Here is a 24398-nt window from a genome sequence, read left to right as displayed (position 1 = left end):
TTGAGCTTAAGATCTCTGCTGCAGATTGAGGAGAGAACCTTTAATGCTATCAGGTTTAGCATCCCATAACTTGGAAAAACCAATCATCTCTTTCTGGAATCTAAAGCAAACAATAGATTCCTATAATTATACACATGCACTATGACAGAGAAAGGCCATAAAATAGATGTGTTTTCCATGCACATTGCTCCTGTAAGTATACCATGTGACCACAAAGCTATGTGTGCGTACAGTTTCAATTTATTTCACAATAAAAAGGTACACTTTTTGAAAACTTACAAGTATTATTTATTTATTGGATAATTAGATAACAATTAAAAACTTGTTAAATCTGTTAATGTGTTTTTTGTTTTTTTTTTAAGTTTAGTGAACTTTCATATGACAAACATGCAACAATCCCGAGAATTTGCAAGTGTAGCCAGTTTTTGCCACTTTTGAAATGGAGCTACTGTATGAGTACCCCTAGGGGTACACGATGGCACTACAGGGGGTACTTGAGAGCGTAGGTATACTTTTAGATAAAGTAATAACAAAAATGATCTTGATCAGAACATGAAGTAAAATAATAAGGTCAGTCTTGGTCGCACACCAGGTGGAAGATGACTGGAAATGATAAAAACTATCAAATAAATGTATTCAGAAATACTGTTTTATTCCACTTTTTTACAAAATGTCATTATTTAAAATGTGTGTTATCACTCATTCATCCCATTATGAGCAAAATCTTGTCGTCGGACAAAAGGGGGTGCTTCGATTCAGGAATAAGAGAAAGGGAATACATGAGCCAAAAAAGTTTAAGTTCAAGTTTCAGTAGCGCAGTTTCAGTAGCGCAGTTTCAGTAGCGCAGTGGTGATTTTCACAAGGCAGTGTCTATCCGTACGGCTGCCGTATCAATATACCAACATTCTATCCAAACGCAGCGCCCCAATTTGGCCAGTATAGGTCACGTGACTAAGACTAAACCTTACCATAAACCTAACCCTAAAAATTGTTATAACTTAAACCTAAACCTAACTCAAACCCTAAGACGCTACGTACTTGTACTTTGGTAAACGTACCAATAGCACCGATGGTTGTCCGTACGGCAACCGTACAAATCAACATTTTCTTTCTAAAACCTGACTGAAATGTGTCATAGATGTTGTGTGTGATGTACGTTATGTACAGATCACTTATTCTAAAATTTTGACCAAAAAAACAAGTATACAGTATATATATATATATATATATATACATACAACTGGATAATTTGGTGATTTACCGAATAAATAATGTTTTCTCTGTCATTTTTACTGAATTGGATGCTCTCAAGGACTGGATTTGGCCCCCGGACCTTGAGTTTGACATGTATGATCTAAGGCATGAATTTACACACAAAAAAAGAAGACATATTTCTGGAGATAATTTTGTTCTGTGTCATGTTTTAGAAGAAAATTCCCTCAAACGTCTTTGTGTTTGGAAATAAAGTGAGGAAAAAATGTAATTAAAGCACAGCTTGAAGAAATGATGCAGATTTTTCTCAAACACCTACTGAGAGAAAACAATGATGAAAAGATGTGATTAATAGTGTAAACTTTAACTGGATTACAGTTTGGAGACATTTGACACTCTTCTTGGTTTCAAATAAACATTTATAGATTACTGGAGGAGAAAAACGCTAAAAATAGGAAACGAGCTGTATCATGAGTGTGATAAATGACACGATAAAGGAGCTTCAGTTGTTAGAATCACACACAAATACCGTCTAATCGTTAAATATTAAAGTCATAACAATAAAACTTTACAAAACATTAAAATAAGAAGAAATCTGAGTACTACCAGATTAAAGTTGTTATTTTTTTTTTTAAATAAAGTTGTAATTTTATGAGAATAAAGTTGTAATTTTATGAGAATGAAGTTGTAATTTAATGAGAAGAACTTTTGAGAAGAAAGTCATAATTTCAATAGATTAAAGTAGTAATATTTCAAGGTTTAAGTCGTAATATTTTGAGTTTATTCTCAAAAGGAAACGACTTCATTCTCATAAAATTTTGACTTATCTCAAAATATTATGACTTAAATCTCATAAAATTATGATTTTATTCTCATGAAATTATTACTTTATTCTCGAAAAATAATGCTTTTCTTCTCATTAAATTACGACTTTATTCTCAAAATTACAACTTTATTCTCATGAAATTGTGTCTTTATTCTTATAAAATTATGACTTTATTCTTGAAAAGTAACAACTTTATTCTCATAAAATTACGACTATTCTCAAACTATTACATCTTTAGTCTTAAAATATTATGACTTTAATCTCATAAAATTATGACTTTATTCTCATAAAATTGTGTCTTTATTCTCATAAAATTACGACTATTTTTATTCTTGAAAAGTAACAACTTTATTCTCATAATAATACAACTTTAATCTTGAAACATGACTTTAATCTCATAAAATTATTTTATTGAGATACAACTTTATCTCGAAAAGTGACGACTTTATTCTCATACAATTACAACTTTATTCTAATGAAATTGTGTCTTTATTCTTTTAAAATTATGACTTTACTCTTGCAAAGACACAACTTTATTCTCATAAAATGACGACTATTCTCCAACTATTAAAACTTTAATTTTGAAATATTAAGACTTTGTCATAAAATTATGATTTTTTTTACGATATGACTTTATTTTCAAAAAATGATGCCTTTATTCTCAAAAAATCACGACTATTTTTGAAAAGTAACAACTTTATTATCATAAAATTAAGACTATTCTCATAAAATTAGACTTTATTCTTGAAATGTAAGGACTTTATTTTCATTGTATTACAACTTTAATTTTGAAACATGACTTTAATCTCAAAATTATGATTTCATTAAGATAAAACTTTATTCTCCTAAAATCACAACTTTATTCTCAAACCATTATGACATAATCTCATAAATGATGTAGATTATTCTAATAATGTCTCCTCAGGTGTCACGTCTTCTTTTTTGCAGAAATTCAATCCTAAGACCTCGTCGACTCGTGCCCCTCCCACAGAAACCCATCCCACATTGTGGGTATTGCGTTGCTGACTCTGAACAGTCTATGCTCTGCTCCTTTGCTCTCTATGCAAAACTAATCCAACAGGGGGATTACCATGGGGGTGTGCTCTGCCTGCTTAAAACACCTTCCATTGGAATCATGCCTAAGGGTCTCCTCTGCCTTGCAGCAACACAACCCAGAGGACACGCAAGTCATCTCTCATGTGCAGTAGAAATAAAAATACAAAAATAAAATAAAACTCCAAATCTCAACCAAGGCTATTGAATAATGTGGATGAAACTCAGCCTGGAGGAACATGGTGATGTTACCCAGAGATGTTAGATTGAATGCATATGTGGTGGGGGTGCATGGGTGAGTGACAGACCACTGGAATCTATTCTACACTAGTGTAGGGAATAAACAAGAACAGGTCAGACAGATACCTGGACATGGTGTGGAAATAAGAAACGGGGGCAACAGGGTACCAGGCAAATCTGACAAATAATTAAATAAAAAATAAAACAATTTGCTTGATCACAAACTCATGAAACATGAATCATTCTGTAAATAAAACTCAATAATATTTGCAGGGACTCACAATTTTCCTGGTGCTTATATTGTATTATATTGCACTCATTTTTAAAGCAGAACTAAGTAACTTTTTCACCTTAATAAATCCTTCTCGTAGTCCCTGTGAGGGTAATACTAGTGTTTATGAGGTGATTGGGGGGGTCTTTCATCGCCCCCTGCTGTCTCTGGCCAGAAAACAGCACTTGCAACTCTCACTGCCTTCGACCCAGTGGCAAGACGTAGCCCAATGCAAACACACTGTCGTCGCGGCAACAGGAACACATACACACACTGGCAACCCAGTGCTCCATCAGGCAGCACACACACAAATATCTATCCATTTTCAGAGCCACATCTTACACATTTCCACTATTTATTCCAGTTATTTGACTTGTCTCTCTTCCTCATACTGGTCACATGGTCACATGTGTGAAAGCACCCTTAGTGTCACTGTTGTATCAGGATTTTTCAGTGATCGGTTGCCACTGTCTTGGGAGAGCAAAGATGCGCATGTAGCTGTGGGGTGGGGCATGCGGCGGGTTGTGCAGAGTTTTTACGACAATAACATTACCAAAAGGGACCTTTAGGGGGAGCGCTAAGCACAAGTTACTTAGTTCTGCTTTAATGTCAAGCAGTTGAAAAAACCTCAAAATTTGTAGAAAATCCTTCAGCTTTTCTCAAATTATTACTTAATATCTCGTGACCCTGAATACAGGAACAAGTGGGTCAGAAAACGGATGGATAGATGGATATTACATAATATTTCCCATAATTTAATAGAAATTGGTGAAAAAGAATCTAGGAAATTTAAAGTGGATTTCCCGTTGGGACCGATATCTGTCACTTAGTGCTTGGATATTGTCTGTTTCTTAAGTATACTTCCAAGTTTCCCAAAATGCATTGGGAACCTACAAGGACAAAAACCTAAATCACAGTGAGGCTAAATATCTCTGTTGATTCTCCACCTTTAAAAGTTCTGAAAGTATTTTAGGTGAGAAAGTGACCATGTAGAATATCAACATGTGCTTATTTCACCCATAAAACTCACGTAGACACATTTCAGAGATTTTCGGAGACCCTCCATTGTCCTACTGACAAAACTTCCGGTCAATTCGAGCAAGTTTTTTTTGTCTTATTTTTAAATAATATGCTGAGGTTTCATATTAAATTAAATTAAACATTAACATATTATTCAAAAAGAAGATAAAAAGATGTTTAACGTACTAACGTTGATGTCAAAGTATATTTGTAGTGCGCTGACATTAGTGCCTGAAAGATACCTGGATGTATACCATATAAGGACATTTGTCATTTAATTTCAAATAAAACCCTAACATATGATACAAAAAGAAGACAAAAAGAACTTTCTGGAATTATTACGTGGTAGTCAAGGACACATCAAAGCAATCAGCAGATGCCTCTGAAGAAAACTGGCAGTTGACAGTCGAAAAATGTCAAGAGATCGAAGTCAATTTCCTGATTCAAATTAGAAAAATTAAATCGAGACTTTTGCTTTTACTGGTCATATATGTTATTAAATATATGAAAATATGTCCTCTGCATTTAATCCATCCCTGAGGAGCAGTGGGCAGCCATATTGCCGCGCCTGAGATGAGATGCTTTAATTTTGAAAAGGCAATGTTGGCTGGTCCCAGGACCATTTTACATTCCACTCGCAATGCATCATGGGACGGTTGAGTATGACTAGTGTGCCCACCATGCGTACTTAAAAAATGTCCCCATATAGTATACATCCAGGTATTTCTCGCATACTCAATCTTTTCATAACATCAAATGTAAACGCACTACATACTCATTTTGACATCAGACTTAGTACGAGTAGTACGTTAATATAACATTTACAACACGGCTAATCTATTATTATTATTATTATTATTATTATTATTGTTATTATTATTATCACGTTAAGCACTGCTTTGCTTCACTCACCATTGGAGCATCCTTTCAGTCGAGCCCCTCTCACTGGTGCCCTCTGTAGGTCGGCTTTGACGCGCGCCTTTAAACCCACGTTCTCCTTCTGCATGGCGTTAAGAGCATCGCTGACTGAATTCACCACCTTCACCATGTTGATCTGACTGTCTGACAGCAGCTGAAAAACACAGACAGGGAGAAAAAACATCATTTTTTTTAAAGTGTTAACAACAAAACAGCAATTAGTTAGAAATACGTGTGAACAAAAACTATATAAAAACGTAGTGATATGTTCTTTAACTAATAAAAATGACATTATTATGTTCATATGGGACAAAAATCCAGTCGTAACTAACTTTTTTGGAAGGTATTAGGGATGTAGGAAAATTCTTTGGCATGGAATTCAGTTAAATAAAAAACGGCAATATTAAAATTAAAAAGAAAATTAAGTTAAAAAAAAGTTTCAAAGCTTCTGTGTGTATTTAAAAAAACATTAACATCATCCCATATCAAGTTAGGAAATGGTAACTGAATCTAAACTAAAAACAAAATGAATGAACTCATGTTTTTTGTTACTAGACTGTAACCAAAAATTTGGCTAAAACTAAGTCAAAAGATTTAGTCAAAAGACTATTAAATTAAATTTAAATGAATATTGATGCAAAATTAGTTCATTTTGACAACTCACCAGTTTTAGGTTACATCATTTGAAGAATAAAATGTGTTTATTTTTTTCCCAAATTCCATGTTTTCCACTTTCATTCATGTTAATTTTTTTTTTTTTTAAGATTGATCATTCTTTAAAAGAAAATATTAGTTTTTAACTCCTGTGAGGAAACAAAAATAATACTAATAAATTTAAAAAAAAACAACAACATAATTTAACAACAATGTTTGTCAAAAATAAAGTAGTGACAGTGATTATTCTGACTGATCCTTTTTAATTATTTATATGTCATATAAAGATGTGTGAGAGCAGCATTAATGACACCCAATGTCCTCTCAATAGTCAATAGATCAATAGTTTACTGAATCTGATCAGGTTTACTGATCAAGTTTTGATCAACTTAATTTAAATGAACCTAATTTAAATTATCCTGATGACATCATTCCAGATCGTGATGATTAAACAAAACTAAATGGACACAAGGAAGCATCAATTATTTCACCACTAGGGGTCAGAATATTTGACATTATCAGAAGTTATTATTAATCTACGATGTTTTAGACTCTACAATCCCTGGCATCGATGGTCTTATCCACAACAACAGAACAACAATTCCCATGGATCTTCTGTAGCTCAGATGAGATGTTAGAATGTAAGATTCTAATAAAGTTTATTTTGTAAACTGGAAGTTCCCACTGAAACGGTTGTACTTGAGGTAGCTAGCTGACTTTGAATGTGAACCTACGAGACACAGACAAAAGGCTGGAATAAAAAGAACTAAATGACAACATGGACTGAGTTATTCTTAGTTAGCCAGAGACAACAGTTCCAACACTGAGCAGGTGAAGATGATTAAAGCTGATCACGGTCTCACAGAGCGCCGCTGCGCCACACAAAAAAACAGACGGAGCTTTATAGGCACAGCAAAGTTAAACGGGCACTGGAGGCTCTGTATTTAGGAGTCAGTGATGATTTGTGTTGTTTTTAGATGGTGTTTGTGGTGGTTTAGGAGGAGTTTAATGCAGCCAGGACAGGAGGGGGGAGAGAGGGCCGTGCACCTAATAAGTGGGGGCTGCTCGGCCGGGGGGGTTGCCTGGGCTCCCTGGCCCCCGCTCTTCCTGCTATTCTGGCTGCGTCCTTGAGTCCGGGGCAGCACTTGGGTTTACAGTGGCAGTCTCTTGCACATACATCGGTCTACGATGCACTAGCATGCCTTCGACTGTGGGATAAAACTTGTAGTTGGCTTAACTTTAGACACGTTGATCCCAAATACCTATTTCAGGTATTACCACTCACTCCTTCCCTCTGCCCACAGCCACCATCATTATAGTTAAGCCTCACGCCTACAACTTCACATCTCACTTTACAGTAATCAACTCTTCCCCACCCTAACGTTTCTCTTCCTTGAATCGCTCCTTCCTTGCCCCACGGTGACGGCGTTTTATGGCGATTCTATCCATTTCCGCGTTTAAACATTTCCATTGGTCCATTACGTGATTCCGTACAAAATTCCGTTAACACAGATTTTATAGGGCACTATACTATGATATAATAGAAAAGGCAACACCTTTTTTTTTTTTAACAATTACATACACTCTAGTGTCACAAAGAGATGATGTAAGAACTGGATTGAATTTAAAAAGCAGGAATTGACTAGTTCATTTCCTAATTCCTTCCACTCTCCCGCCCTAACTCCCTTCCCCCGGTTTCTTTTCCCCTCACCAAGGTGTAACACTGCCCTCTCTTTTTATATCTTTCCTCTAATAAAGTTTTTCTGACCCATCCTCCGGGAGGGCTAGTGATGGCTATAAAATTAATGTATTTATTTCACTGCAATAATAAAACATGCGTAGCTGTTGTAAAAAGATTGCACATGTACATGGAGTGTTGACCTTTGACAGCATGTGCAGACAAGGAAAAAACATGACTTATAATAACTAATAATGTTTTTTTTTAATGTGGAAGTCAGTCTCATGTTGTTTTATGAGTAAATGATACATTTTGATTAAGAGCATGCATTTTAGAAAGCAATAGTAGGCTATTAGCATTAATTAGAAATGCATCTAGGCTTGAAAAAGGATGAATAATTCAAAGCAAAATGCCCAATCAGACTACAAAAACAAACTTCAAACTTTCTTGAATGAACATTTTCTAAAACCCTAACACAAACTGGGTCAACCTCATTTATCTCTGTTTGATACTAAAATTAGATTTATTTTGGTAGTGGTGGTTGGGTGGTGGGGGGCTGGGGGCACCAAGCCTCAAACACTCGACTAAAACCAAACATGTAAAGGTCTCCCTGTAATGTAATGTAGCCTTAAAACTGGACCTCATTAGCAGACTTTAGTCTGTGGTGTATTAGCAAAGGTCTCTGCAGACACATGGGCTGCAGAGTTGTCACATGGCGCCAGATTCCCCAGCGCTTTTTTATGAATGCTGTGAAACAAGCAGGAACCCTGTGGGACGGCTGCTGATGAATGTGCGTGTTTGCTAACGCTAGCGGTGAGCAGCGCTAGCTTTCAAAGTGCTGTTCCTTCGAGAAAAGGTCATTTTCACACATTGCCTTTTGTTGGCTGTGCTCTGTGTTCATATATTTACATCTTCTCTTGCTTATATTAAAGTGTTAGCACTTTCTTTTATCCAGCGCTAACACGCGTCTGATTTATATCAAGCGTCAGTTTAACCTACACATAGCTACAATAAGTGTGTGTTTTCATACAGCCTGTGGTGCTTATATTAGCACCTTCAGGAAACAAGAATACACTTTGAAAGTGGTGTAAACTCTCACTAAAACAGTGGTTCTCAAACGTTTTTAACTCAAGTACCAGCTCTCACTTATTTCTGAATCCAAGTTTATGTCCGACTACTACATTTTGCTCAGAATTCTGTGAAAAAAACAAATATAGAGCACAATGATGGAATGAATGAGTGATAACACACAATAGAAAAAATCTCACTTTGTAAATAAGTGAATGAAATAGTATTTAGTGCCTCCTGAATAGTTTATTTTACAGTTTTTACCCTCGGTCGTGTGCCTGTGTGTGTAGAGTGGTCTTTTAATGCAATAACCACCAACCATTTTCACACTAAAACACTGGTACTAATGGGGGGATTCCAGGTAATGAAAAACTAATTCCAGTCGGACAATTTTTGGTTAAAAAACAGCGTTTAGGAGGATTTTGAAAAAAAAACTTTGTCATGGACTGATTTTAACTCATTCACTGCCAGCCATTTTCAGAGCAACCAACCCCATATTGCCAGGTAATTTAAATGATTTTCACTGATTTTTTAAGACCCACAGAATATTTTGTACAATGACTGAAATTTAAAACCAGATTCTGAAAGATTAGACTCTCTACTTTCATCAGAAAACATCCTTTTTTTTTTTTTTCTAGCTTGTGTCGTTCTTCCGTAGTCAGCAGTTGAATAGAGGCAGGTTTCACACAAATTGCCAGTTTGTGACAAAAAGCTGAGAAAAAAGCATTCTTCTGATAAAACATATGTGACTTTGAAGCTATTTTTTTTTTTTGCTTTAGTGACACCTCAACATTGCTTTCCTTCTATAAAACGACAAAAACAACACTGAGACCAGGCTTTTGATGGCAAAATTAGTATTTTGACATCTATGTCAGAGTTGAATGAATTTCTTACTGTATTTTGGCGTTCCTCCAAGTCTCTCCCCCCGTCATTCTCCCCACACGCAACTTCCTCCTCATCCCACACATGCCGAGTGTCACCGCTTGCCCCATTTTTTGATCGTTTTCTCTCACCATCGCGACACTCTCAATAGTCCACTGACTGTAGTTCCACACATGCTCTGGTTGAGTGTGCGCTGCTGGGAACTTTAGCATTAACTCTCGTAGCACCATTTTCTGCCTTTCCTCTCCCTCTGAGCTCTGCCAATCACGGGTGATCTCTCATCCAAAGGTGCACTGCTGCCACCTACATGTCACCAGTTGGTCACTACACCATGGTACAAGCTTGATATTCACAGGAGAGCTTCGTCACACTGTCTCTTAAAACTCACCTCGTTTTGTGTGTTTTTGTTGTTTTTCTGTAAGTTGCTGATAATATTCAGTAGGATTAAAAATAAACATAAAATTGCTTTAAATGGTTAATTTTCCTCTCTCTCTCTCTCTCCCCCCCTGTAGTGCCATCGTGAAACATTGCTGTAAAACATAAGGTGAAATAGGGTCTAAAACACATGGGCCGACCGCGTCATATCCAATTTACTCAACTTTTTTTTTTTTTAATCTACAGTACCTTGTAATGGCGAAATACAATATATTAGATACAGAAGTTGTTATTGTCAATAAGGTTTAAAAATGTGTTTTTCTCTTTACAACAAAGACTTTAAAAAATGACTGAATTCAATAACCTTTATTATGTATAATTACAATTTGTCATTGATAAATCTCATGTATACCATCTTAAAATCTCTCAATCATTGAAACCATGAGAAACATTTCCTAGAAATTTCAATCCATCTTGTCTCTCCTTGTGTGTGACAATTTCGGCGAAACAAGGTGGCATCTTTAACGATTCCTTCACGTGTGAGTAAAATTACTGTAATGATGGTAAAATGGTAAAATGAGTCATTTAAATCAATGTTTTCCCCTGGATGCATTCAGGGTCCCTGGGAAACATGGACATTTGTTTGTAAAATCCAGCCGGACAACACGTGAAAAGAGGACATGTCGGGGTTAACCCTACATTTTATCAGGCATATATTCCCCATTAGCCAAATCCAGTTTAACCTGCACACAGCTACAGTATGTGTGTGTGTGTGTGTGTGTGTGTGTGTGTGTGTGTGTGTGTGTTTCTTTACAGCCTGTGGTGCTTAATGTCTTCACAGGAAACCAGAGTACACTTTGAAACTGGTGTAAACACTCCCTAAAACAGGATGTAGCCAATTGCTTTGAGAGTTGTTTTATCATAATTGCCAGAGATGTAATTCATGAAGTAATTACTTACTTGAAGGGAGTTTGTGTGTTTAAGGGGAAAATAAAAGAGTCAGAGGAGTGTCTGCTGTTTCAGCAGCAGTAGCATCATCATCATCATCATCATCATCATCATCATCATCGCTAAGCCTCCACTGCCACATCCATTTAGCATCATGGTGCAATTAGATCTAATTAGGAAGAACTATGTAGTGGTGAAAACAGTTTCTCCGCAGCTCCCTTCCAATGAGTCAAGGTTTAAATGAAGGGCCTTGGGTGAAGCAGTTCTTAGTATTAGTTAATTTGTTAATGCGCAAAAAAAAAAAACAACTAAACTTTAAAGATCATTTCTTTAGTTGCATCATGGCTGATGAAAACACTTGGCAAAGCAACAATATTAGCTTTTGTTGAGCTGATAAAACAGAATCAGGAAGTCACGTCCCCAATTGGGGAAGCCTAAAGCGTGGGGCTGCTCGGCCGGAAAAGGGCAAATATGAAACATTATTCAGTCACAAGCTGCCAAATATGACATCTTCATGTCACAGTAGCTTCACAGTCAACTGGAGCGGAAAGGGCAAGTTAAAAAAGTCACCCCGACTTGACTCACGCAGCTGTAGAAGTTAAAGAGTTGAAAAACTTGAATCATAATTGCAGTCTGCAGTATTTAATAAGACAGACTGTTGATAATGCACCTAATCATTACATTTTTCATTTACAATTACGTTTTCAAATACACTTGAGTTACGATTAGAGGGCATTTCTCCCAATTACAATTAAATTATGATTATCATTTATCCTCTGAAAGCCAATTACAGTTACATTCTCAATTACTAAAGTTCACTTACAATTAAAGGTCCAGTATTTTGCTTTTTTTCACCCATCTCCATGTGTTCTAAGAACCCCAACAACATAGTATTTGAGGTTTATCTTCCCAAAGATTTTCTGGAGTTTTAGCTCTCTGAAAAGTCATTTTTAGAGCACTTCTAAAAACAGGCTGTTTTTTGGGCCTTCATGCAAATGCGTGAGTGGGTGTAAACACACACTGCTTCAGCGTGTGTGTTTATCACAGCAACAACAGCAGTAAATCATGAACAGTCTTCCTTCTCCTCTTCTGACCACAGGAATAATATGTTTAAGGTGATAGTCCAATGGTTTTGTCCAACCACTGCGTCACAAACACATCAGATCATCCCATAAAGGCGATACGAGGCGGTATAACGGCTACTAAAAATGGAACTGATTGTGATCGCTCATGCTGCGTCGCAGGGAAGTAAACTCTCACTTGAGGTGCTACGTCACTTTTTCTTATGCTCACCACTTCTGACCGCAGAAAATGTCAATTTAAGATGATAGTCCATTGTTTTGTCCAACCGCTGCGTCGCATTGGGTCACAAACACGTCAGATCATGTCAAAGGCGATACAAGGCAGTATAACGGCTACTAAAAATGAAGCCGATTGTGAGTGCTCTTCGGTTTATCTATACACTGGATTATCTACATACAGAACGTGAAGATATTAACTGTGATATTAACCTGCCTTCACCTTTGTTTTACCTGTGAGGTAGTTTGAGAAAAAGGAGCTCACATTTGTATAGGGGAGGGGGAGCCAGGATTGTCAAGAGGAGGAGTTTCCGCATTGTGATGTCACAACGCGAGAAAAATCCAACTGGCCCATTTGGAGCTGACTTTTTACAAAATGTGCAAGAACAAATAATGGAGGAAACAGAACTTTTTCAACTCTGGGCCTCTGAATGAGGCTAAAGGAATGTAAATCACTGTGGCAAAATCATTATAAAGTGATTTTTTTTCATCATACCGACCATTTAATAACAATTATTGAGTCTGAAATAAAACCTGATGCAAAAAAATGTTGGGAACCATTGTTTTAAGGCAATTTGTTTCCTCCAACCGTTTGAGTTGAACTAACTTTGTTGGGTTTTACAGTGATAGGGTGGTGCTTTGCAGTGTAGAAAGTGAACCATATTGTCACCCATATTCATAATTTTGGTGTAGCTGTTCTTTGAAGCAAAGATTACATTCATGGTTGTATTTTTTATTTATTTTTTAAAGACACAAATGTGTGTTAGAATCTTTGTAGAACCAATCTTCATCTAATGATGACTATGTGTTTTGTGTGTTAGCCCCTTAAAGGCCTGGTTACATGCCATAGGTTCACCTTCGTACCTGAGTAAGCCAGCCAGGATAAGATAGCTACTAAAGAAGATTTGCTGTAATGCTCTTATTTTGAAGTATCTCTATAGCGTCAAATGTGACAGCAGATTGTCACTTTTAGAAAAACGCTGCTGTTAAATCTAAGCAAGGATGATGTTTAGTGTCATCATTCATTGACACAATAAAAACAAGCTAACTTCACTGTCAATAACAGCTTAGATTGATCTACTGTATTTAAAGCTCAGTATAAATGTCACACTGACCTCTGTTTCACTTACTGTATCTATTTGATTAACCAGTCAGGAATCCAGGAAGAATGTGATGCCGCTGATAGAGGACACAATGAATAAAAGATTACCCTGATGGACGGAGCTGAACATCTCATTCCTATCATCTCTGATTGGCCCTTTGATTGCTGCTGGTATGTGGCTTTTTGCACCACTAGAGTGTGGTAAGTCCAACTGTACAATTAAATCACGAGTAAGCCCATAAAACCTAATTGAGTTTCCTCAAGTTAATTGAGTCCTATTAGCTTCTTGAGAGTAGGTTTCTTCTACATCGATCAAGAACCACTACTCAACTTTATTAATTTATGACATCACTGTAGCTTAAAAAAAAAACATAATTCATCTGGTATACGTCAGGGAATTGGCTTCAGACATCGCTATTGGCAAATGTTTCCAATGGAGATGGAGATGTACCATATCTACTAACGTTTGGCGATATATCGCACTATTTCACAGCGTGATTATCGCATCGATCCAAAAAATGTCCAAATCGATTTTTTTAGATCATGTTTTTAAACGAAAAATACACCATCAACGCACCGTCAGACCTTGTTAAACTACCTCACATCTCAATGCACTTTAGCTGAAAGTTGATTGAACTTTATTTTTATAAAACATACTGGACACTTTTATAGATGTATGTGGGTACTTTTTTTTTTTTTAAATACCATTTTGTACTTGTAAAGGTGAAATTTGCAATTATTGATATCGTGATATATTGTGATGTATATCGTATTGTTTAACATTGGGATATATCGGGATAAAATGAATCGTGACATGCAAATCGTATCATATCGTCAGACTAATGGCAAGGCACACCCCTAATATCGACTTATCTGAAACAGAAATTGCGCTATTAACTTGTGTTTTTTTAAAGGATAACTGTAGTGGAAATTTATATGTAACATAAAAAAATGTGTTTAATGTATCACCAAAAAAGATGATATATGCACAATATTTATCAAACAGCATTTGAAGTACTTTTTGCATGATTTTATAACTTTAAAACACAAACAATCCATAGGAAGCAGCCATTTTTGGTTAGATAATGTGATGTTAAGTTGTTGATTCCGGTGCAGTGTTTACATTATCTCACAGGTTTTTTTTTTTTTTGTAATGCTTTTCTACACATTTTCTTTCTTATCTTTTTAATTATTAGTACGGACAACACAACGACACGGTGCTAGCAAAGTGCAAGAGAAATACCCATTGGCGAAGCTTCTGGTTAAAGCTAAAATACAACAGCCCATCATCACTACCGGTGTCTGAGGAGAGCAAAATGGCGGTGACCGCGTCTCACAAATGAGCTGTTCTTTTTTCTCCTCCTGACCGCTCTACAAGGGCCTAGAAAGAGGAAAATCACCCAACTAAACCTCCAATAATTTATATGATCTTTTGATAAAGCTTGTAATTAAAATGTACTGCAGGTACCCTTCAAAGTCCTTGAGGGTTTTGGGTTTTTTTTTTTCGCAGGCAGAACACTGTTAGAAAGTGAACAGTGCATTTTATGAGTTGCACTTCAGCTCAGAGGAGCCAAGTACTTTTAATTACATTTTTGACAGTAAAGTGTTGCATGACTCATAGGTCAAGATTGCCATTTCAGGGGCCTGTCACAACTGGAAAGAACTACAAATTAGTTACATTATAGAGTACCAACATATTTTACTGTAGGAGGTAGAAAGACTGATGAAAAGGCAAGAAGTTATTGCCTGCAGCGTGACGAGTTGGAAACTATTAAGACTCATTAGGTACACACAGTATAGGTCAGAGGGGAAAGATACAATAGATTTTTATACATATCTATAATTAGCATCCATATGGCCAGTTAACTCCAACTTCAGCTCATTAGACAACAGGGTGGTTGACCAAAAGTTTAATATAACTTCTGTCAAAGGCAAAGCGAAGCCTCCAGATGTTTCTGAGTTGATCTCTTGAGGAAAAAAGGCAAAGCATACACGCTGAAAAACACCAGTGCTGTCTGTCAAGTATGGAGGCAGAAACCTAATGCTATGGGGACGCTTCTTTTCCAGTGGCACAGGGAACCTCATGAAAGTCTAAGGAATCATGATCCTTCATGACAACTTGAACAGATCCACTGAAAAACTCAAGGTCAGCCACAACTGGAAGTACCAACAAGATAAAGATCCAAACAGACCCAAAGGTTTGTGCTGAAATTGTTCTAGTATATTGATAATACCACCGGACAAAACAAGCAAACGAATCATAGAGCATTTAAAACGCTCTAGGATTTGTTTGCTCTGATAGTCCGCCTCGTTTGGGCAATGTGAACACGCAAAAAAAGTCTAGAGCGGATCAAAATTGAATTACAGAGCAATTGTTTGTGGCCACAAGCGCCGCAGCACAGTCATGGGTCAACTCTTTAGGTCTTTAATAATGAATACATTGTCTAAAGCAAAAACAAATAGTCAAACCACCAGTAAGAGTAGAAATCAATGAGGTCACAAAACCTAGTAATTATGTATAAGTTGGCTGTTGCCTTCCATTTATTTCCATGTGGGAATTGCAATAACTAACTGCAGAATGCCGCCCTCGCAGCTTCATCACTCACATCACAAGTCCTGGCACAGGTCACCCATAGATCCTCCAATCATAGAGGTGTCGCATAGAACAGGATGTATACACTAAAAGCTCTGCCTCCAAAGAGAAATAAATCACCAGTGGTGTCCAAGCCGCTTAGATCACCTCAGGAACACTGCAAATCGCCACTTCGACCACATTACATTGGCAAACATAATGAAGCTCTATTTCTAGTGTCCTTGTGGATGCAACAAACACTTCCATTCTAGCAGATTCATTCTTAGTGTACTTTATAGAGTTTGCTGCCCTATAAACTAACTTCTGGATGAAAATAAAGTGCGTACATTCTAAAGACAATCAAAAGACTTGTGGACCTTATGGCTTGTAAAGAACTAGTGAACTGTCAGAGTTTATTCTGTTCAGATATACCAGGGCCTACCACAGTTTTAAAAAAAACCATTAGAGAAGTTGGACAGATTAAACACAAGTCGTGTAGTGGTTGTTTGTTGTTACTAGACCTGTGCTGTGGAAGTAAAAAAAACTCAAGTAAATTGACTTGTCACATGTCATACTGTGGCTTCACAATCAATATTTATGGACTATTTGTTCCTGGCTTTTGTCAACTGTAAAAAAATTGGCTAATTAAATTAAAATCCTACATCTGAATATTGCTTTTTTATCGGTTTTTACACAACATATTTGAACAAAAATTTAACTCACTAGTCCATTTTAATGTAAATCCTGTACAGGGCCTGAAGAAGAATTAGAGCCTGATATACTAAAGGTTTGCGTGTGTAAAAACGTGCGCTCTCTCGATAACACAAGTGTCAAAACAAAGGTAACTTAAGTACATTACAAAAATAAACTGCCCAACTAATCAGGAAATATGTAGCGCAGACCAAATGGGTAGAAGAAACAAAACACAATAATCAGGCAACCTCACAGCATCCAAGCACTCCTTTAAATAGGGAGAGGGGTAATTAGGAGGTGAGATCACCCGAGTGAAAACAAGAGGATGCGTAACCAACCGCCCAAACTCTCAAGACACACACACACAAAAAAAAAAAAAAAAACTGAATTGAACTCAACAAGACTTGATCAACAGAATTGATACTTAATAGTAAACTGAAAACAACTTAACAACTGTAACAACGCATAAACACAGTAATCTATTTAGCTCCTACACTAGCGCAAAACCCTTATTTAAAAAATACGGACTCCACCATGTCTGCGCCTGTTTTCATTTGTGCAGGAAATCAAAGTAAAGCACATGTTACAGGTGAACAAACAGCGTGTGCTTTTTATTTGCGTGGGCATTACAGTTAGCACTCTTTCATTGGAATCTTATTCAATCAAGTCCTATGACAGGGCTAAATCATAGATAGAAAATAACCACAGACAAATGGCTTTTGTTTTTAATACAATATTTTCCTTAAATTATATGTTAATATACAATCAAATTGCATTACAAATTGCTTCACTGTATTGTATAGAATATTTAAATATATTCAGTAACTAAATTACCTTTATGTACAGCATTATTCTACATAATGTAAAGCCCTTTTCGGTAACACTTTAGTGGAAGTTTTAAACATAAGGCTAACATTTCATAGTCATTCGTTACCCTAACCATATCTAACCCCAGTAGATCCCTCCACCTAACCCAATAAATGCCAACATAGCTCCAAAGGTGTCATAATTAAGCAAAAGGTGTCATAATTCAGCAAATGACACTGAATGACAGCCTTCATGACACCTTATTCATGCTAATGACAGTGTAATGTCAGCCTTATGTATAAAACTTAAAGTAAAGTGTTAACCACTTTTCTTTAGTGGGTTGATTTTGAGGATTTATCCCTGCTTTGTGCAAAAAAAAAAAAAAAAACTTTTCTTTTACTTCACAAAATGTAAGCATTTTGTGAAGTAAAAGGTAGGAAATAATCTAATTGAAAATAATAATAATATGAATAGAATTTGTCAAATCTATGACCTTAAACCACAATTTTTTACAGCCATGGATTTGTTAACACTTTTTACTTTGACCAAATATGTTTCCAGTTACAGATTTTTTAACAAAATGAGGAATGTGACAGTTCCATCAATGCACTGATTTAAGTCAGGAAATGTACAAAAGACGCCATGCCAAGATGACATGTTTGGGTGTTTTTGTGTCTTACCTGTATGAGTCGACCCTGCTCCGTCTGCAGGGTGTTCAGGTCCTGTCCTATGTTATTCTGTCCTCTTCGTAGAGATTCATAGTCCATTTTCAGTTGCCCTGCATGGGCTGACAGCTTGGCCACTTCCTCCGCCAGGCTGACGAGCAGCGCCCGATCCTGGCCTTTCACCGACTTCAGGTCAGAGTCATGGTCGGTCAGCGAATGAAGCAGTGATGTTTGAACGCCTTCCAGGCGCAAAAAGTTACTGTTGTAGTCGGGGCAGTTAGGGTCAATGAAGATGTTGATGCGGGAGCCGTCGCCTCTCTCCACGGTCACCAGGGCGTTGGCTTCATCTTGATTGGTGGAGATGTGGGGGAGGCCATCCGATAAAGGCGGGGCCTGGTAGTGGTTCATGAAGAGGATGGTGCCGGTTACGGTGACGGCGAGCAACACGGCCACGAAGAGCAGGATGGTGCAAAGCAGGTAGCTGCAGCTCATCCTCTGCAAGCAAAAAGAAAGAGGAAATAAAGAAGTAAGACAAAGTGTTTCCAATCAAACTTTAATGTATAATCAATAAAACATGTTTTTCAAACACCGACTTCATCCAAAAAGAGATAACGTTGAGTAAGATGTACTAATGCTTGAGAAAATGTTTAGTACTACTCAGTGATCCAAGCACAATGTAATGAACAAAACACATATCCTGCACCATCAAGAAAGTAAAACTCTGGATGATGCCATGTCTGCCCAACGGCGTCATTAATGGAGACACTTCCTGCTCGGACAAGGACCTCTGACCGTGCTAGCCGCTACATGTTTAGCATTGAGGCAAAAGAGCTCCGGTGATTGGCAAACTCTTTCCTGCACAATTTGCACACGACTGGGATTTTGTTTTCTATCCCATGTTTTTTTTTTTTTTGTTAACCTCTTTCACCCTAAGCCTCTTTTCCCCCGAAAATCACATACCCATAACAAATAACATTTTTCAAAGCTTCTACATGGCAATTTTTTTCTTCCGATTGAAATAGGATCCTTAGTGGTTATAGATAAAGTGAAATTTTAGAAATGTATGATACTGAGTGACATGTTTTAAATACAGAAAAAAAGTAATCCGCCCAAAAAAAAAACCTAGAGATTTACATCAAATATAAAGCCAATTCTCAGTAGGGAAGGCTACAAAAGCAGAAATAATTGAACTAATGTAGGGATATTAACTGCAGTAAGTTTGTATCTTGTAATTTTGTGGAATTGTTTTGGAACGTAACATAACCGACCTCTATATCGGTGGATTCAGCTCTTGTTATCGAGCTCTGTGTTTATTTTGTGACTTACAGCAGTGAGAAAACCCGAGTTTGTGGAGTTGTCGACTTTTCCCTCTTTGAACATATTGGCCTGGTGTGTGTGCTGTGGTCTTTCGTTCTGAATGTGGGTTGGCTACAGTTTTAACTAAGTTTCTGAGGATTACGGAGATATATCTATATATAACATGTGATTTTGTTCAATCTTTAAAACATTTAGACCAGTGAGAGTCACAGAAGCTGGAGCTGTGAAATTAAAGCTCACGAAGCACAGATGCAACTTCTCCTAAGGTTCTCCCGTTTCTTGTGTTTTGGTCTGTGCATCAGTATTATGGGTATACCGGGAACTTGTGCAATGAGAAAGGTTCGACACTGCTTTTTTCTGTAATTTATAAATTGTGATTAATGCAATACATTTACAGCCCAAGTGTATACTTTTAAAAATACTGTATAATGTATTTCTAGAGGCTAGCCTTGGATTCACCAACTTTATCTAAAAATACAACATTAAATAAGATATACAAATGCTTCAGGTCTACTCTGTGATCGAAGCACAAAGTAGTGAAGAACACACATTCCCTGCACCGTTAAGAAAGTCAAACTCCAGATGATGCCATGCCTGCCCAACGATGTCATCAAAGCAGCACCAATCACATATTCTAGACTAGATTGCAATTTTCAGTCTGTCTGAAAACCTGATCTAAAAGTTCCACTTCTGAAATGAAGGGTGGGGGGGGATAATACCATTCCCAGAGTGAGATAAAGTGATACAGAAAGACAACATGTAGTGAATGATATTGAAGAGGAGAAGAAGTAACAGTCTCCATTAACTGGACAGTGAAATGTTTATATAATGACCCCCTTTTAAGAGCAGCAGCCCCCATTTTTTTCCATTCAGTCCAGGAGATGGAGTGATAGAGTGCATAGCCCAGCACTGTATGGATTCCAATGGCCGCCTCCTATAGATTCCACCTCTAAATACATTAGAAAGGGTTCCGTTACTCACATTTTTTACCGATAATTGTTCTCCGTGTGTGCATACGTGGGCTGATGCATGTGAATTTGTTTTTTCTTCATAACAGTGAGCGAGTGAGCGCATTAATATGTAAATTGGCAGTACGAGCACAAAGAGTGCACTAACAGACAGCTAATGGTCTGCTTTACGACATAGGTTTATAGCTCTTTAATGTGAAGAAAATCAATTGTGCCAGGCAGGAAGTACTCCCATCAACTCTGTTTACCCACAGTCTTTAAAAAGAGCAAATAAAAAGTTTTGCTGGCGCAAATATCCGGGGTTGTGTATAAGACGCTCACGTGGGACCCATACGGATGCTAATCATTAGCCTGCAGTGTTGATATGTTGACACAAAGTTTTCAATTGGAGGTGTGTGGATTGGAGCTTATGTTGTGGTCCCGTTGGTCCAATCGTTACGGCAGGTGAATGGATTCAAAAGAGTTCATGTGGGGGTTGAATGTGGACATAGTCTCATTTTTTTCCTTCCACCCTATAGACTTCACAAGCAAAGAGCCATAAAATGTAAGCATATGTTTTGATGACAGAGTATGGGCTTACGACGTGCGTGCGCGTGTGTGTGTGTGTGCTATGTGACCTGGCAAAATATATCTCAACTATTTGGTTATTGGATTTTCTTGTTACGACAACAAAATCTCTCAGAAATCTCACAGGTCAAGAACAAGTCTAAAAAAAAAAAAAAAAAAAAAAAAAAAAAGAACAAGTCTAGGATAAGTCATTTATACTAGAGTTGAGACACAATTAAAAATAAAAAAAATCTAATTAATTACAGACTTTGTAATAATTAATCTCAATTAATCCAAATTAATTGTATAACAATATTTGACACGAGAAGTAACTTTTTTAAATTAAAGGGAATATGTGACTGAATCGATGAAAACCATAAATGAGCTAAAACAACAAAACAGTGTTTATTATTTCCATCACTGAGTGCTAACATAACGTGTAATATGAATAAAGAATATTAGGATCGCATTGTTCACAAAGCACTAACGTATTAATGGTTTTCAGGATTTCTTGTAAACTTTCTAAAAAAAAAAAAAAAAAAAAAAAAACTGTCTTCTTTTTTGAACTGTTTTTGGGTATCAAAAAAACAAAAAAAACAACAGCACTTAGTACAAAATATTCCAGAGAAGTGGACACTGTTAGAATATATGTGGATATCATTAAATAAACAGAACAACTGATTAGGCTGATTAATTTAGTTTGAAAAATTCTTTCAACATAGATGTTGATAAGTTGGGTCAAATGATGCTATCTGTAGCAGAGTTTCTAGCCCCGCCCACATCCTCTACCACCAAGAGTGGTCGACTGTCCACTACAATCATTTATCACTGACTTTGTTCATTTGTCACTGATGGATTTATTCATTTTGGCTCTGAACCCTGTCTGAGTGTCTAGTGTGGATTGGAGACACTGTCTGCTCCACTGGGACCGTTGTCCCTGCTCGCTGCTACATGTTAACATTGAGGTGCTAGCTGCTACATGTTTAGCATTGCGGTGTTAGCTGCTACACGTTTAGCATTGAGGTGCTAGCAGAGGCTAACTGGGCTTGTTTTCATTCGGTGTGTTTATTTACACTATAATTAACGACCACAAAGCACAGAAACAACTTCTCCTTTGGTTCTCCTGTTTCTTGTGTTGTGGTCCGTGCATCAGCATTATTGGTATATCCCGTGAACTCGTGCAATGCAAAAAGTTCAGCGCTGTTTGGAGTGTATTTTGTGCTTTTTTTTTCTTCTGTAATTAATTGATCGCAATTAACACAATAAAGTCCCACCCCTAGTTTATACGCTTTTTATTATAATTTGTTTTCTAGAGACTAGCCTTCGATTCACCTCTTTAACATTAATTTGTGCATGTTTCTCGCGCTAATCAAAAATCATCCATAGCAAGTTCACTGTGCAGTAGGGATGTAACGATTAATCGTAAGGCAGTTAAAAATCGATTCATAGGTATCACGGTTGACATCGATACTTTGAAAATTGAATCGCAGTACTTTTTTTAAACAGCAGAGGGCTGTATATATATTTACAATATATATTTATCCCTTCTCTTGTTCAGCAGTGTACTTGGTGGGCAGAATCTGCTACTACTTTCTTTCTGGCCACCTTCTACTCTTAAACATGCTCATAAATGATTCCCTACCCCTTTACAACCGAAAAAAATATCTGTAATTTTACGTGAATATCTGTAAAAGTCACGTTTTTCTATTAGCTCTGTCTGCTAGCATAGCATCTCTTCTTCACTGCAAGAATCTGGATGCCAAACGACCACTGGGTTTCCAGCGCCCTCTTGTTAAGGCACAAAATACATTTTCAGTTGCACTTTTAAAAAGAAAAGGAACTATTATGTAGTTTTGCATTGTTTACTATAGAACCAGAGTTTAAATTAATAGGCTTCTTCTTCATTTGTATTATTTCTTTATTTATTTCATTCAAGATTTATTTTTAGTTAAATTGCATTGTTTTGAATAGTTTATCAAGGGATTCTTTTGATAATGAAAAATAAAAGGAAACATACAGTATTTTCTAGTTTTTTTGCCCAAAAAAATAAAGGAATATTTTTCAGTTATTTGTGTACAGTCCCATTTTGTAAAATAAATCGTGAGAGAATCGTATCGTGAACCCAGTATCATGAATCGAATCGTATCGGGAGTTGAGTGAATCGTTACATCCCTACTGCGCAGTGCTCAAAACCGACTCAAGCCCGTGTAAAATATAGAAATTAGGACTGAACCAGGTTCAAAATATGCAGAAATCGTCTTGCCAGGCTTTACGTTTTATTTTTTTGTTTTATTTGAATTTATGTCTCTAATCAACACTAAGGCACACATATAGAAAAAAATGAAAAACAGAAATCTATGCCATTTCGAGCCCTAACACTAAGCAGACATGCTTTTAACACAGCCCATACTTCAAAATACTTGGAAACAAAACAATGACCCATATAAACATAATACACGTGTGGAAAAATTGGAGCATTGCTTTGTTGTCAGAATCCTCAAACTAAATATCTGTTTTTTGCTCTTAGAGAAACAGCTTCAGGAGTGCAGAGTCACGCCAGGCTTTTTTTTTTTTTTTTTTTTTTTTTTAATTATAAGATGTCCTGATGCATATCCACCAGTATTTTTCATGTGCTTGTCATGCAGCACATTGACTGTGTGTGTAAGTTGCTCTCACACAGTGTGTTCAGTCTCTGCTCGAGCTAGTGAGTGTCTACATTGGCTTCATGTTGCAGATTCGCTGCAGTGTAACTCTAGAACTTCCCTGATGTCTGTCGCCAACGGGCTAAGACGTCAGCGGGAGCATCACAGGCACTACGCCAGATATTCAATAACATAACTCAATTGTTTTTCTTGCATTATTTTATTATTTTTATTTGAAAAGCTAATCCCAAAAGTATGTCCAGAGCAGGCACGGCGCCCGGTGCTAAGGGGGTGTGGGATTGATATGTGGGGGTGCTGAGTTTTTTTTTTTTTTTTTTTTAATACTATTACTTTTTAAGGAGTGTCTCATTTTTTCTTCAAAATAAAAGAAGCTGTGCAACACAGCATGTTATATATAAATGTAGTTTTAACTGAAATTGGTCAAAGAATATTTCACGAATTAGTTAAGCATAATACAAGTGACCACAAGGCAATGGCAACAAAGAAGTTAACGTGCAAAAGTGACTAAGTTATTCAACACCTGCCGATAAGCAGACAATAAATCCAAAATGCAAAACGTCAGGAAAAAACCAACTCATCCTAATTGTTTTATAGGAGAACGAGTGTCTATTGTTGTTTCAGT

At 36.7% G+C, this 24398-nt stretch overlaps 1 protein-coding gene across 2 annotated transcripts in view; it reads right to left on the bottom strand.

Moving 5' to 3' along the window:
- Positions 1–24398, bottom strand: part of fibcd1b (fibrinogen C domain containing 1b) — a 171570-nt gene that overhangs the window by 88330 nt on the left and 58842 nt on the right. For both annotated transcript variants that reach the window (XM_028463541.1, XM_028463542.1), the window contains 2 exons: positions 18298–18777; positions 5535–5694 (listed from right to left, as the gene is read on the bottom strand). In XM_028463541.1, the coding sequence (XP_028319342.1) occupies positions 5535–5694; positions 18298–18777 (640 nt within the window). The remainder of the gene's footprint in view (positions 1–5534; positions 5695–18297; positions 18778–24398) is intronic.

The sequence above is a fragment of the Gouania willdenowi genome, chromosome 12, assembly GCF_900634775.1.
Source record: "Gouania willdenowi chromosome 12, fGouWil2.1, whole genome shotgun sequence".
Classification (NCBI taxonomy): domain Eukaryota; kingdom Metazoa; phylum Chordata; class Actinopteri; order Blenniiformes; family Gobiesocidae; genus Gouania; species Gouania willdenowi.
The sequence above is the reverse complement of the archived record's forward strand: the minus strand, read 5'-3'. Positions and strand labels throughout refer to the sequence as shown.